We start from the raw sequence: 13,000 nt of genomic DNA, 5'->3' as shown, positions 1-13,000 counted from the left end.
TCTTTCTATTAAATGTGCACTTTGTTAAATGAAAAACCATTATTTGGTTGGAACTCAATCTTGTTACAATCCTGTAAAAAAAACCTTAAAATTCATGTTTCTGATATGATTGTGATATGAAACCAAAATGAAAGGCAACTTTGATTTGTTAAGATTCGATAAAAATTGAGAGAAAACACTCATATGTGAGAACATGAAAAGAAATTCTTTAATATGTGAGAACATGAGAAGAAATTCTTTAATGAATTTGTCATTTCATTCTTATAATTGTTTATCTTGAAAATTAACTACATTTTTATCTTGCTACATTTGGAGTTGGAAGTATTATAATTTTTTTATTTACTTTGTTGTTCAATGAATGAAAGTTGTTTTGATTTTTCATTCGACTAGGCCAACCGAATGGGCCCATGATTTTTGGCAAAGGTGGTGCAGACTGAAAACAATGGTGGCTAATAGCAAAACTACTGTGTCTGCATGATGGGCTATGTTTTTTAGCATAGGGGTTTTCGCTTCCTGCACCACCACGTTTTTCTTCCTGCACCCCCATAATTCTAAATATTCCTAAAGTACCCTTGACCTATAATTTGAAAAGGGCACTCTCCCGGACTTGCATTGTAGCAGTTCATCTTCATCACTGAAATATCAACTATTGTTGGGAGTCTTTGCAATTCTTTGGACCAAGGTGGAGCAATACAGAACGTTGTCGAAGTATTGTTTGGGTGTTAGAGGTAAGACTACAGTTTTTTTAAAGGCATGGTGGTTATTGGGATTTCGAGGTTATCCGATATCGGAATCCGGTAATATATTCCGGATTTAAGAATCCAGAATTAATTACATTGTGTTTTCCGGATGAGGGGGTGTTCTGGAAGTAAAATTATCATAGATTATTGTTTTCCGGATTGCTGAATCCGGAAGCCTGAATTGTATTACGGATTGGTGGATCCAGAAGCTTAAATTGCATTATGAATTTCTGAATCCGAAATTGTTTTTTTGTGTTATGGATTCCTGAATTCGGAATGGTCTTTTTTGTTATGGATTCTTGAATCCGGAATGGTTTTTTTGAATTATGGATTGGTGGATCTGGAATGATTTTTTTGACTTATGGATTCATGGATCCGAAATGCAATGATTTAGTTTTTTTTTTTTTTTTGTAGAAGCATGGACAGTAGTCAAGAAATTGAACAAGAATTATATGATGGGGTTGATGTGTGGGATGATGAATGTATAAATGCGTTTACTACAGATGAGGTAAGGTTAAGTTTGTAAAGTATGTTTAAGTTGTTTGTTAATTAGTAAATGAAATAATTTGTTATGATAACATTTGTAGATATTTCGTACTCGGGATGAGCTCCTAAAGTGGGTTAGAAAAGTTGCATTTCACTTTGGTTTTGTTATTGTGATATTGAGATCGGATACTTCAACTGGCCAACGAGAAAGGAAGACATTTGTATTATTAGGTTGTGAGAGAGGTGGTAAATACATACGATATAAGAAGGATTTAAAGGTTACTGAGAGTGGAACTAGGAAATGTGGTTGTCCTTTCAGATTACGAGGGTATCCAATAAAGAGTGGTCAAGGATGGATATTGAAATTAATTTGTGGGTCTCATAATCATGAGTTGGCAAATACATTGGTTGGTCATCCATATTCTGGTAGGTTCACATGACAAAGAGTTCGGTAAAGCCTAGAAATATTTTGCTACCAATGAAAGAGCATAATGAGAAAAATGTGAGCACAATAAAACAACTTTATAATGCACGATATATGTACAAAAGATCAGTACGAGGTGATAGAACTGAAAGGCAACAATTGATGATGTTACTTGAGCGAGATATGTATATCTATTGGTCTAGGTTTGAAGAAGGGACGAATGTTGTGCAAGATTTATTTTGGACACACCCTGATTCAGTGAAGTTATTGAATGCCTTTAACATTGTATTGATGATGGACAGTACGTATGATGGCATTTTCATGAAGTTCTTCTTGAATCAATGTAGAGTATGGGGCGGAAGCAATGAATGAGAGTGAGCAAGATCCTCCTAAGAGTGGTGTTGATCTTGTAGGTGCATGATAGGTATGGGTATTGAGTGGTTCGGCCAGCTCAAGGGAAAAGATGAAGGAATTGAAGTTTAGAGCCTAGGGTTCTAGGGAGAAGCAAAGTTGAGCACAAATGGGCAGCATAACTTTACTCACAATAAACTTGAAAATACAAGGTGTAGGCTCCTCCTTTTATAGGCTAAGGAGGACCATAATGCAACCCTAATGCTAGCCAAATGAAATGTAAATGTGAAGCACATGGGTGCACATGGCACATGGGTGCACATGGCACATGGGTGCACATGGGGAGGGGTGTGTCTAGTTTTTATGCTCACCCCCTCCATGGTCTTTCTAGAATGTTTCACACAAATATGCTTTCTACACTACTCTAATTACTAAGCACCCCTAATGGGCCTTTATGTAACAATTACAAAGGTCTTCTCTTCCCAAAACCGTAGCTTTGACCCATGTGTATGTGAAGCTAGACGGTCTAGAAGGACTCCTCATCATGGCCTAGACGCTCCTTATGTAGCCGCTCCTCATCATGGCCTAGACGCTCCTCTTCATGGGCTAGACACTCCTTTTTGAGTCTAGACGCTCCTCATTATAGGCTAGACCGTCTAGTCTTGGAGGCTTGGCTTTCATCGTGTGGTGAGCTTGGGCCCTCCTCCATCATCCCCTCCCTCTTGAAAAGGATTTGTCCTCAAATCCAAAGCTTTTGCTTTTGAGGGGGCTTGTTGTGGCTGGATGGTGTCCATCATCTCCTCCTTCGGGAAAAGATCTATCCTCAGAGTTACTAACTTGATCTCGGATAGCAGCCTCTTGCTTCGTCAAGGTGTGTCCTCCCGGATCAAATATCAACCTATGAGAATCTTGAAACAAAGCAAAGGAGTTGGAGTGAGTATTTGGAGAACAATTAATTGTGTGAAGTTGCCATCTTTGTTTTTCTCTTGTTTTGGTCAACTTCTCACAATGCTTCCCTTTTGATGGTTGTAGGTGCCTTCTAATCCTCTTATGTTTTCTAAAATTTCCAAAAGTAGTTACTTTTTCCTTAGGCATAATCCCTTTAGGAAATGGTGACAACTTTAAAAAGACAAGAGGACTATGTTCACATACAACTTCAAATGGAGAGATATGAGTAATCTTGTGGACTACTCCATTGTATGCATGCATAAAAGGAAAAGGATTCTTATCCCAAGAATTGTGGGTGTCCTTCATGATTTCGTGAAGCATAGAAGGGAGAGCTATGTTTTCAAATTTTGGAGCTCTATCCCTTATTTTTGAAAATAAATCATGGAGGCTTGTCACTTTTCTTAAGAAGAGTTTATCCACTTCCATGAAGAAAGAATCAAGACCTTTTGTTGTCCTAGGAAGCTCTAATATGAAATTTAGGTTTATGTCTTCCCAAGGATCATTTGCAAAAGGTGAAGGAGTATAGAGTTCATGAGACATCGCCTTAGATGTATTTTTAAAACACGGAATGTATCTAGGGTAATGTCTTTGAACATCTTTTCTCATGGGTGACAATAATTTTCCTTTTAAAAGCTCTAGAGTTTTATCAACTCTAATTTGACCCATGAGTTCTCCTTCATGAAGAATTTCTCTTTTATGTGTGAAGGTAGTCTCGTTGATACAACCTTTGTTCATGGAAATTTCAATTCGTTGCAAAGGTTGTCTCCATAAGACATGACAAGTTTCTTTAGGCACTACTTCACATAAAAAATTGTCTTTGTAGATGCCTATAAATGACTTGACCTTCACTTGGTGATATCTTGGCATGTATGTAAAATAATCTACTATATTTTTATCTATGCAAGCCTTTTTTAAGGATTCTTCTTTTTTTTCTAGACTTGCAAGTGTTCCTTTACAAAAGGTAAGGCTAGGTTGTTCAACAAGAGGTATATTTTCAAATGTATTTTCAACTTTTCCTTCTTGTTGAATGACCTTGTGGGAAGGAACACTCTTCTCCCACGCCTTTTGTTTCCCAAGGGTTTTCTCTTGCTTTTCTATTTTTACATTTTCTTCACTCTCACTAGCTTCTTTTTCTTGGCTACTATTCTCATCTTTGTCCCTTAAGATCATAGATCTTTCATTGAAACATTGAGATGCTAATTGATCATTGCCAAGGTATTCTAAACATGGAATTTCTCTAGCTTGAGTGTGAGAGAGATGCTTGGTTAGGTTTTCTTGTCTCTCTTTCCTAGCTCTCCTAGGGAATTGTTGATGATATTCATTTTTCCTAAGACTTTCTTCCCCAAGATAATCATGATGTTTAGAGCTAGATGCATGAGAATGTAATTTTTTTGAAAATTGAGACTTCTCATTCTTTGCTTTAGTCAATTCATTAGTTTTGATCTCATTCTCCAATTGTTTAGATGAAATTGATTGAATATCCTTAGTAAGTTGTTTCAAAAGAGATTTCAAGGATTTCACCTCACTTTTAAGAGATTTAGAGAAGTGAGAAGACATGACTAAAGCTTTGTGTGTAGAAGTATTTTACCTTGAGAAAAATTTAGGGAAGTCAAAGAAGGTAGTCTTCCAGGTAAGGGAGGTGAGTCACAGTGGACTACTTAAATACCAAGCCTTTGCCTTAGCCAAAAACTATCCCTCAATGTCTTCACACAAAACTTTCTCTTAGTAAACCACTTGGAACACAATTAAGTTGAGAAATCAGATTTTAATGCAAGAAAACAATGCATGCTAACTAATCAACAAAGCTAGACGGTTCAAATTTAATCAAAACTAACCATGCAAACGTCACTACTAAAGCAATAGAAAAGCAATTACAAACAAGTAACAATTACTAAACAAGAATGCTATACTATTCGGCCCTAGGTGAGGCTTCTTGGACACTTTGAGCCCTTGAAGACACACTCACCGTCTAAAGCGTAATTTAAAAGAGGTAATTAACAATAAACCAAGTTGTAAAGGAGATAAGAAAACCCCCTTTGTTGTTCCTCTTTTTGGTTAGTGCACTTTCTTTGTTGTCTTGATTGTTGATCTTCTAGGTGTTTGTAGTGTTTGTTTCAAGAAAACTTGTTTCGGCCTTAACTTTGACTCCTCCTTAGAAAGTTGGCTTTAATTCTCCAATTTCCAGCACCTATTCACAAGGGCTTAACCTTAAACCAAGTCAATTTCCATGCACATAAGCACCAAGAGAGAATTAAATTCCAGCACCCAAAATGAGAGGTCAAGAAATAAAAGCAAGAAACAAATTTAATTAAAAGAAAACAGTACCACCAAAAGGATTTATAATATGACAACTTAGAAAGAGATTCAAGAAATTAAAGCAAACAATTAAAGGTACTCAATAAAAGGTTGGCACACAAAAGAATTCCTAAAGAAAAGCACTAGATTAGATGACCAAATAAAAAAACAGCACCACTGGAAAATGTTGTGGGCCAGAAAACGTGTTTGTTCCCCGATTTATGCTGAGCTGTAATTGTAAAATTTGTTTCTGAAATTTGGATGCAAGAAAATTCAGGATCTTATCTAAATTTTGGCTTTGGAATCACCTAAAACGCATGCACCATTTTTTTTTAATAAATTTTGCAAAATTGGTGTTCGGTTATGCCAGCTGGAGCGCTTCAGATTTGCACTCTGATCTTAAAAGATTTATCATTTTTTTTCTGTTGCTTCTTTTGACCTAATTCTTTTTTTGTCTTTTCTATAACACTTTAAACTTGCATTTTCCAGAAAATCAGAATTTTCCTATGGGTGGAAATATTTTTCTGGGTTAAAACAGCCAAAACAGAGAAGGTGTAAACAGGGGAATCTGAAAACTGGAAACAAAAACAGCAAGATACCAAAGTTTAGACACAATGGAAATTTGTGAAATAGAATTGTGTATGATCTAAACACAATATGAACTCAAACTAAAAATAAAAAAGCACCAAAGGATCAAAATAACAGCAGATTAAAACAATATAAAGAGACCCAAAAGCAAGAAACAATCAAGCCAATAATAGGACTACTAAAAATTGTTGACAAATATGGATTCACATGACTTGACACAACATTTATAGATTCAGAAAATAAAGACTCAAAGCATAAAATGAAGCAATTATAAGAAAGCAATAAGGACTCAATTTCCTAAAAGAAAAACAGCCACACAGAGGTGTAAGGAATCCTATCACAAGCTGCACAGAATTTGTTCAAGATCAATTGAACAATTGTGCTTTGGTTGGATCTTCCATAAGCACACCAAGAACAATTTAAAATATAAAAACAGCAAGACAAGTAAGGAATTGAAATGACAAAGATGAAATAAAGAAGAACTGAAATTAAAAGACCAAGCTACTCATCTTGAAGAACCAAAAGCTCATGATACCAAATGATGGCATTTTCATGAAGTTCTTCTTGAATCAATGTAGAGTATGGGGCGGAAGCAATGAATGAGAGTGAGCAAGATCCTCCTAAGAGTGGTGTTGATCTTGTAGGTGCATGATAGGTATGGGTATTGAGTGGTTCGGCCAGCTCAAGGGAAAAGATGAAGGAATTGAAGTTTAGAGCCTAGGGTTCTAGGGAGAAGCAAAGTTGAGCACAAATGGGCAGCATAACTTTACTCACAATAAACTTGAAAATACAAGGTGTAGGCTCCTCCTTTTATAGGCTAAGGAGGACCATAATGCAACCCTAATGCTAGCCAAATGAAATGTAAATGTGAAGCACATGGGTGCACATGGCACATGGGTGCACATGGCACATGGGTGCACATGGGGAGGGGTGTGTCTAGTTTTTATGCTCACCCCCTCCATGGTCTTTCTAGAATGTTTCACACAAATATGCTTTCTACACTACTCTAATTACTAAGCACCCCTAATGGGCCTTTATGTAACAATTACAAAGGTCTTCTCTTCCCAAAACCGTAGCTTTGACCCATGTGTATGTGAAGCTAGACGGTCTAGAAGGACTCCTCATCATGGCCTAGACGCTCCTTATGTAGCCGCTCCTCATCATGGCCTAGACGCTCCTCTTCATGGGCTAGACGCTCCTTTTTGAGTCTAGACGCTCCTCATTATAGGCTAGACCGTCTAGTCTTGGAGGCTTGGCTTTCATCGTGTGGTGAGCTTGGGCCCTCCTCCATCAACGTATACAACTAATAGGTATAGGATGCCCTTGTTTGAAGTTGTTGGTGTAACCTCAATGGGATTGACCTTCAGTGCTGCATTTATGTTACTCGCATCAGAACATCATAACTTTGTATGGGCCCTCGAGAAGCTAAAAGGTTTGTTTTTGAGAGTTGATTCATACCCAAAGGTTGTGGTTAGTGATAGAGATATTGTTTTAATGAATGCAATAAATGTTGTGTTTCCTGAAGCTGCTAATTTGTTATGTCGTTTTCACATTGATAAAAATGTTAAAGCAAAATGTAAAATGATTGTTTATCCAAAAGAGGCATGGGATCAAGTGATGGAATCTTGGGGAGCAATTGTTGATTGTGAAAATGTAGAGTCCTATGAACATCGTGTGGAGGCCTTTAATGTTTTTTGTTCACCATGGCCTATATTTACTGAATATGTGATTAGTACTTGGTTAAATCCACATAAAGAGAAGTTTGTTAAGGCTTGGACGGATAAAGTCATGCACTTAGGCAACACGACAAGTAACAGGGTTGAGGCTGCACATTGGAGTTTAAAAAGGATCCTTGAGACGTCAATGGGGGACTTATGCTTTTGTTGGGATTCCATTAATAAGATGATAATCTTGCAACATAATGCAATTAAATCTTCATTTGAAAAGAGTTTGCATGTAGTGAGTCATGTCTTCAATGTAACAAGATATAAGAAATTGGTTGGCTTCGTTTCAAAATATGCCTTGCAGTATATTGCAGAAGAGAGTGATCGAGTTGAATATGTTGGTTTAGATAAATCTCGTTGTGGGTGCACCATTAGATCTACTCATGGTCTTCCTTGTGCTTGTGAATTGACTTCCTTTGGTGTTGGTAGCATACCATTGCATTCAGTGCATTTCATTTGGACACGATTAAGCTTTTTAGATATTTCAAATGATGATACTTTAACAGAGTTGTCCATCCAACAAGAGTGGGTTGTCATCATGAATCGGTTCAATGAGGTTGACATGGCTGGTAAGATTAACATCAAAGCCAAATTACGTGAGATTGCCTATCCAGATAAGACATCTTTATGTCCACCAACGGAGAAAGTCAAAACAAAAGGTGCACAAAAAGGACGTCAGAGTAAATTTGGTAGATCACCAAAGTGAATTCCTTCTTACTTTGAACATGTTGATGCCATTCTTTCACAACATGATAGTTCATCTAGTTTGAAATGTAGCAAGGGATTTATTTCGGAGACTCCTCCGACCAAATCAATACCAATGCTACAACAATTTCCGGTGGGAATTCATCCTTACATTGTTGATATTATTGATGTTAAGGCTGACGGTCATTGTGGTTATCGTGCGGTTGGTGCATTATTGGGTCTGGGAGAGGAGTCCTGGGCTATTGTACGCATGAACTTGCATAAAGAACTTTGTCAATGGCGTCAAGAATATATTGATTTGTTTGGCGGTGATGAACGATATGAATTTCTGAAAAATTCACTTCTAGTTGACCACATGGTAATTCTATTAATTTTGAATGATGTTATTAATTGTAAAATGGTGTATGAGTTAGATTAACTTGTTACATTTTCTTATGTTTGCAGATAAGTACAAATAAGTGGATGACAATACCGGATATGGGATACGTTATTGCAAATCGTTATAATGTGATTGTTGTGTGTTTATCTCTTAAACAATCATTGACTATTTTTCCATTAAGATCCCAACCTCCAACAGATTTTAATCATTACCGCATCATCTATATTGGACATGTTCATGGAAATCATTTTGTTCTGGTTTGTTCAACTTCATTGTTAATGAATTTTAGGAATCATAGAAAAACATAATTAATAATTAATGACATTGTTTACAATTTTTAACAGGTTCAGTTGCAACAAGGTTGCCCGATTCCACCAACAAATATTTTATGGTCTACTCATTGTTATCCAATTGCCAAAACTTGGTGTTCATATTATACTAGTCGGATGCAAATGTTTACACAAATTATGTCCATTAGGCGACATTTATAGTTGTAATTGCATTGATAAATGAATATGTTAACATTTTGACTATTATAAATGCGGAAGAAGAATTGTCTAATTTCATAACCAAAGTGTTCATTCATCAAATTTAGAAATTCAGAAATAATTGTAAACTAAGTCTTTCTTCACGAAATTACAAAACATAACAACAACTAAAATGATCATCATCATCGTCCGTGTCGTCATCTGCGAACATACACAGACAGGTCCTCGGTGGCTGATCGGGCTAGCATCAAGGTTGTCTGTGTCCCTTCCCATGCAGGTGAATCCTCAGTTAAATGACCATCATCAATAATCAATTGCAAGGTGGATGCTATTCTTCTACAAAGACCCTACAATTATAAACAAATTACATTGATTGCAATTGAGAACGTATTATTTAAATAAACAAGTAATAAGTTCTTACCACTGCGGGATGCTCAGAGATAGTATCATTCCCGTCCTGACGTCGTCCATCCGGGGTAATCACTGGAGGTTGATTATCCTCAGCCATCTGAATGATATATGGGTGTGATATAGACCGAAACCACTCCAAATATGCAGGAACACAGGTTCCAACATCAGCTGCTAATACGACACCCTATACGAGGTTAGCATTAAAATCTAACCATCGATGGTCAATCTCAGATGTGGAGGGATCACCATTGGCTGGGTGACGAGGGATACACTGTATATATCCATACTGTCTAAGTACACGTTTAGGCAAATACATCTGCCTACAAGCCCTCAATCGAATGTACCCTTAAAATAAAGAAATTCACTCAAAAGGACGCACCGCTCTATGCTCTTCATAGGGCATCCATTGAACAACACTTATACAAAAACTATCTAATTGCATCCGAACAGATGCAAGTGTGGACAACCTACTCCCGACCACATATTTCATACACCGCGACTCATCCTCAACATAGTCATCCCGAACTTGTCGATGCCCAATACTCGGAAAGTGCTCATATATCTACGATGCCAATAACGTGACATACCCAACTAATTGTCTAGTATTTGCATAGGAACCATCTCCCAACTGCTCATACATGTGGGTCAAAGCAGTTGCTGCCCATGAGTATCCTCCGGTGTGCCTTAAATATACAAATAATCCCAAGTAGGATACACTAACCGATGTAGCACTCTTATCTGCAAAGATGGTGCAACCTACTAGGTGTAACAAATATGCCCGTGCAACCACAGTCCATTGTCTCCTGCTACATGCGTCCTCATACATCTCCCTCAACCAGCTTAGACGCACATGTCCACCCCGACAATGGCGAGTCTCAGCAGCTGCAACTCCCCGTTCTACACGAAGTGAATCAACAAGCAAATCGATCGCTGCAACTGCATCCAAGCTCGGGTACGTGTAAAACTGTCCGATAATTGGGAGGTGCAACAAATTCGACACATCATCCAATGTGATGGTCAACTCACCTACATGAAGATGAAAAGAATTTGTCTCTGGGTGCCACCTTTCTTCAAAGGCACACAACAATCCTTTGTCTATTGTGTCATAGCTTGCCCCAACAAGTCCAACTAAACCTGACAACTCCACTGCAGGTAGTATCCGAGGATGAGGAACACCCATCTTATTCATTTTTCGGCCATGAGACACCAATTTTAACTCTCCTCGATCCTAATTTAACCAACCAAAATCATATAAAATATACAATTTAATGAACAAAAATCATATCAAATTAACAATGAACAAGTATTATAATACAACATATTTACTTACCACATCATTCCATAATTGTATGGCCACATGGTATTCATAACTTGTCAATAATGTCTCATCTCGTGGATCTCTAGGATAACCTTCACCTTCTACTTCAGGTGCGTCTTCGTCCTCCACCTCCATTTGGGGTTCAACTTCTTCAAGTTCAACATGTTATTCATCTCCATTAATATGTCTTCTTCTTCTTCTTCTAACAGAGGCTGTGGGACGTACACGATCACCTTGTGAACCTCCTCCCCTAGTCTTCACCATTTCTATTAAATTACACCATTCCAGTTAAACCAAATTACAAACTAATGAATAAGATGTTGAACCAATACAAACACAAAACAACAAATATAAAATTCTATTGAAACCAAAAGAGATAAAAAAAAAGCATTGTATCATTTCTACTAAACAAACATTGTTATCTAAGATCATAAAAACACAGGTCCGGATCTTCCTTTTATTATATATGTGACTTTGTCTGATCCTTGTTAATGTTACACGAGTTAAATATTTTCAGGAGATTGATTACACCAAGGAAGCTATTAATGCTGAATTATTTGCGAGTAACTTTAAGCAATTGGATTATGTGAAAGTCCCTGCAATATACTGGGATTTACTGTATCATAGATAAAACATTGCAGTTATACATCTTTCCCATTTTACTTATGATGTATTTCTTATTCATCTATGTAATTTAACGATTTTTCAAATGCAGATTCTGACAATGGAGTATGTTCCGGGGATTAAAATAAATAAAATACAAGCTTTAGATGAACTTGGTGTTTGGGTGGGTCCCGTAAAGATCTCCCATGTTGGGTTCCAAGTACACACTTTGCATGCTATATACTTAACTTTTGGTTTAATCATATCATATTGCATAAAATAAAAAAACAAGTAAGAACTTGCACAGTAGAAGGGTGGCAAAGAAGCTTTGCATAAAATATTGTTACATTCCCTTTTCAGCTCAAATAGAAACTGATTTGATCTTTGGCTGTTTTTGGTACTGCACTTAGCATTGGAAAACATTATGATAATTGTGAAGTTTGAAAAAGATTTATAAACAGGGAGTTCTAATAATTTGTTTTGCCAGTTAACATCAAATATTCATATTATTTCAACTAATTTATATGGATTTGATGAGAAGGGGATTCAAAAATTCAGAACTTTCCTGGATCCAAAATTTCGAAACTTTCCCGGATCCAAAAATTCGGAACTTTCCCAGAACTATAAATCCAGGATTTTACTGCAGGCATAAACTCGGGATTCTACCGGATTCTATGATCTGGAATGCAAGAAAACACTTACGGAAACAAAAATCCATAAAAAAACTGGATGTGCAGATCCAAAAGCAAAGAAATTAACTTACATTGATTAAAAGCACTCTATATCAGCAACAAAAAATGTCTGAGATTGTAAGGATAGTGATTTGTAGGTGTGGCTGCTGCTAGAAAATGAAACCCACGGCTGTGCACTGAGAGAATCGTTGCCTGCACCTTTTAGGGTTTTTTTAGGTGAAGGGTATTTTTGGATTTTTAAAAACTATTAAGGACGATTTAGTCTTTGCATAAGAGTGTGGGGGTGCAGGAAGAAAAAGGTGGGGTGCAAGAAGCAATTGCCTAGCAAAGGTTGTGTAAATATGAAAACATGGGTGGAAATTTCCAAAAGTTCTCAACCAGCCGAATGGGCCAAGGCATTTTAGCAAATGTGTGTGAATATAAAAACATAGGAGGCAAATATGAAAACAGTTGGACTCGACGAGCTGAATGGGCCCAGGTTTGGAGAATTCTGATTGTAATGTTATATTCCAAATCGTAGAATTCGAAAGTTATATCCTGGAGTCATAAAAGGACTTCCAAATTATAGAATTTGGAATACTTAATTATGTTTCAAATTTTACAATTCAGAAATAAATTTATGGACAAGGAAAACCTTTTGAATTGTAGAATTTTGAATATAATTTGTTCTTCTATATTCTACAATTCATAAGGTTTTTCTATGTCCAGAGAATGACTTCTTCTGAATTTAGAATATAAGTTTGCATTTTGAATTCTATAAATCGAAAGTTGTATTCATAAAAAGCTTCTGAATTATAGAATTATGAAGACAAATTTATATTTCAAATTCTACAATTCAAAAGTCATTC

At 36.7% G+C, this 13,000-nt stretch overlaps 3 protein-coding genes across 3 annotated transcripts; all 3 read left to right on the top strand.

Moving 5' to 3' along the window:
- Positions 1-753: 753 nt before the first annotated feature.
- LOC137838295 (iron-regulated transcriptional activator AFT2-like) lies at positions 754-1,666 on the top strand. The gene is made up of 3 exons (XM_068647545.2): positions 754-797; positions 1,155-1,248; positions 1,328-1,666. Exons 1-3 carry the CDS (start codon positions 754-756, stop codon positions 1,664-1,666), a joined length of 477 nt encoding a protein of 158 aa, XP_068503646.2.
- Positions 1,667-7,149: 5,483 nt separating this feature from the next.
- Positions 7,150-8,262, top strand: LOC150027917 (uncharacterized). The gene has a single exon (XM_090300951.1). The coding sequence runs from the start codon at positions 7,150-7,152 to the stop codon at positions 8,260-8,262; it is 1,113 nt and encodes a 370-aa protein (XP_090157077.1).
- A 114-nt stretch (positions 8,263-8,376) lies between these two features.
- Positions 8,377-9,131, top strand: LOC150027916 (uncharacterized). Its single transcript, XM_090300950.1, has 3 exons — positions 8,377-8,619; positions 8,706-8,897; positions 8,985-9,131. The coding sequence occupies exons 1-3, from the start codon at positions 8,377-8,379 to the stop codon at positions 9,129-9,131; spliced, it is 582 nt and encodes a 193-aa protein (XP_090157076.1).
- Positions 9,132-13,000: the final 3,869 nt, after the last annotated feature.

The sequence above is a fragment of the Phaseolus vulgaris genome, chromosome 4 (genome assembly GCF_051622355.1).
Source record: "Phaseolus vulgaris cultivar YP4 chromosome 4, ASM5162235v1, whole genome shotgun sequence".
NCBI classification, from domain to species: domain Eukaryota; kingdom Viridiplantae; phylum Streptophyta; class Magnoliopsida; order Fabales; family Fabaceae; genus Phaseolus; species Phaseolus vulgaris.
The sequence above is the reverse complement of the archived record's forward strand: the minus strand, read 5'-3'. Positions and strand labels throughout refer to the sequence as shown.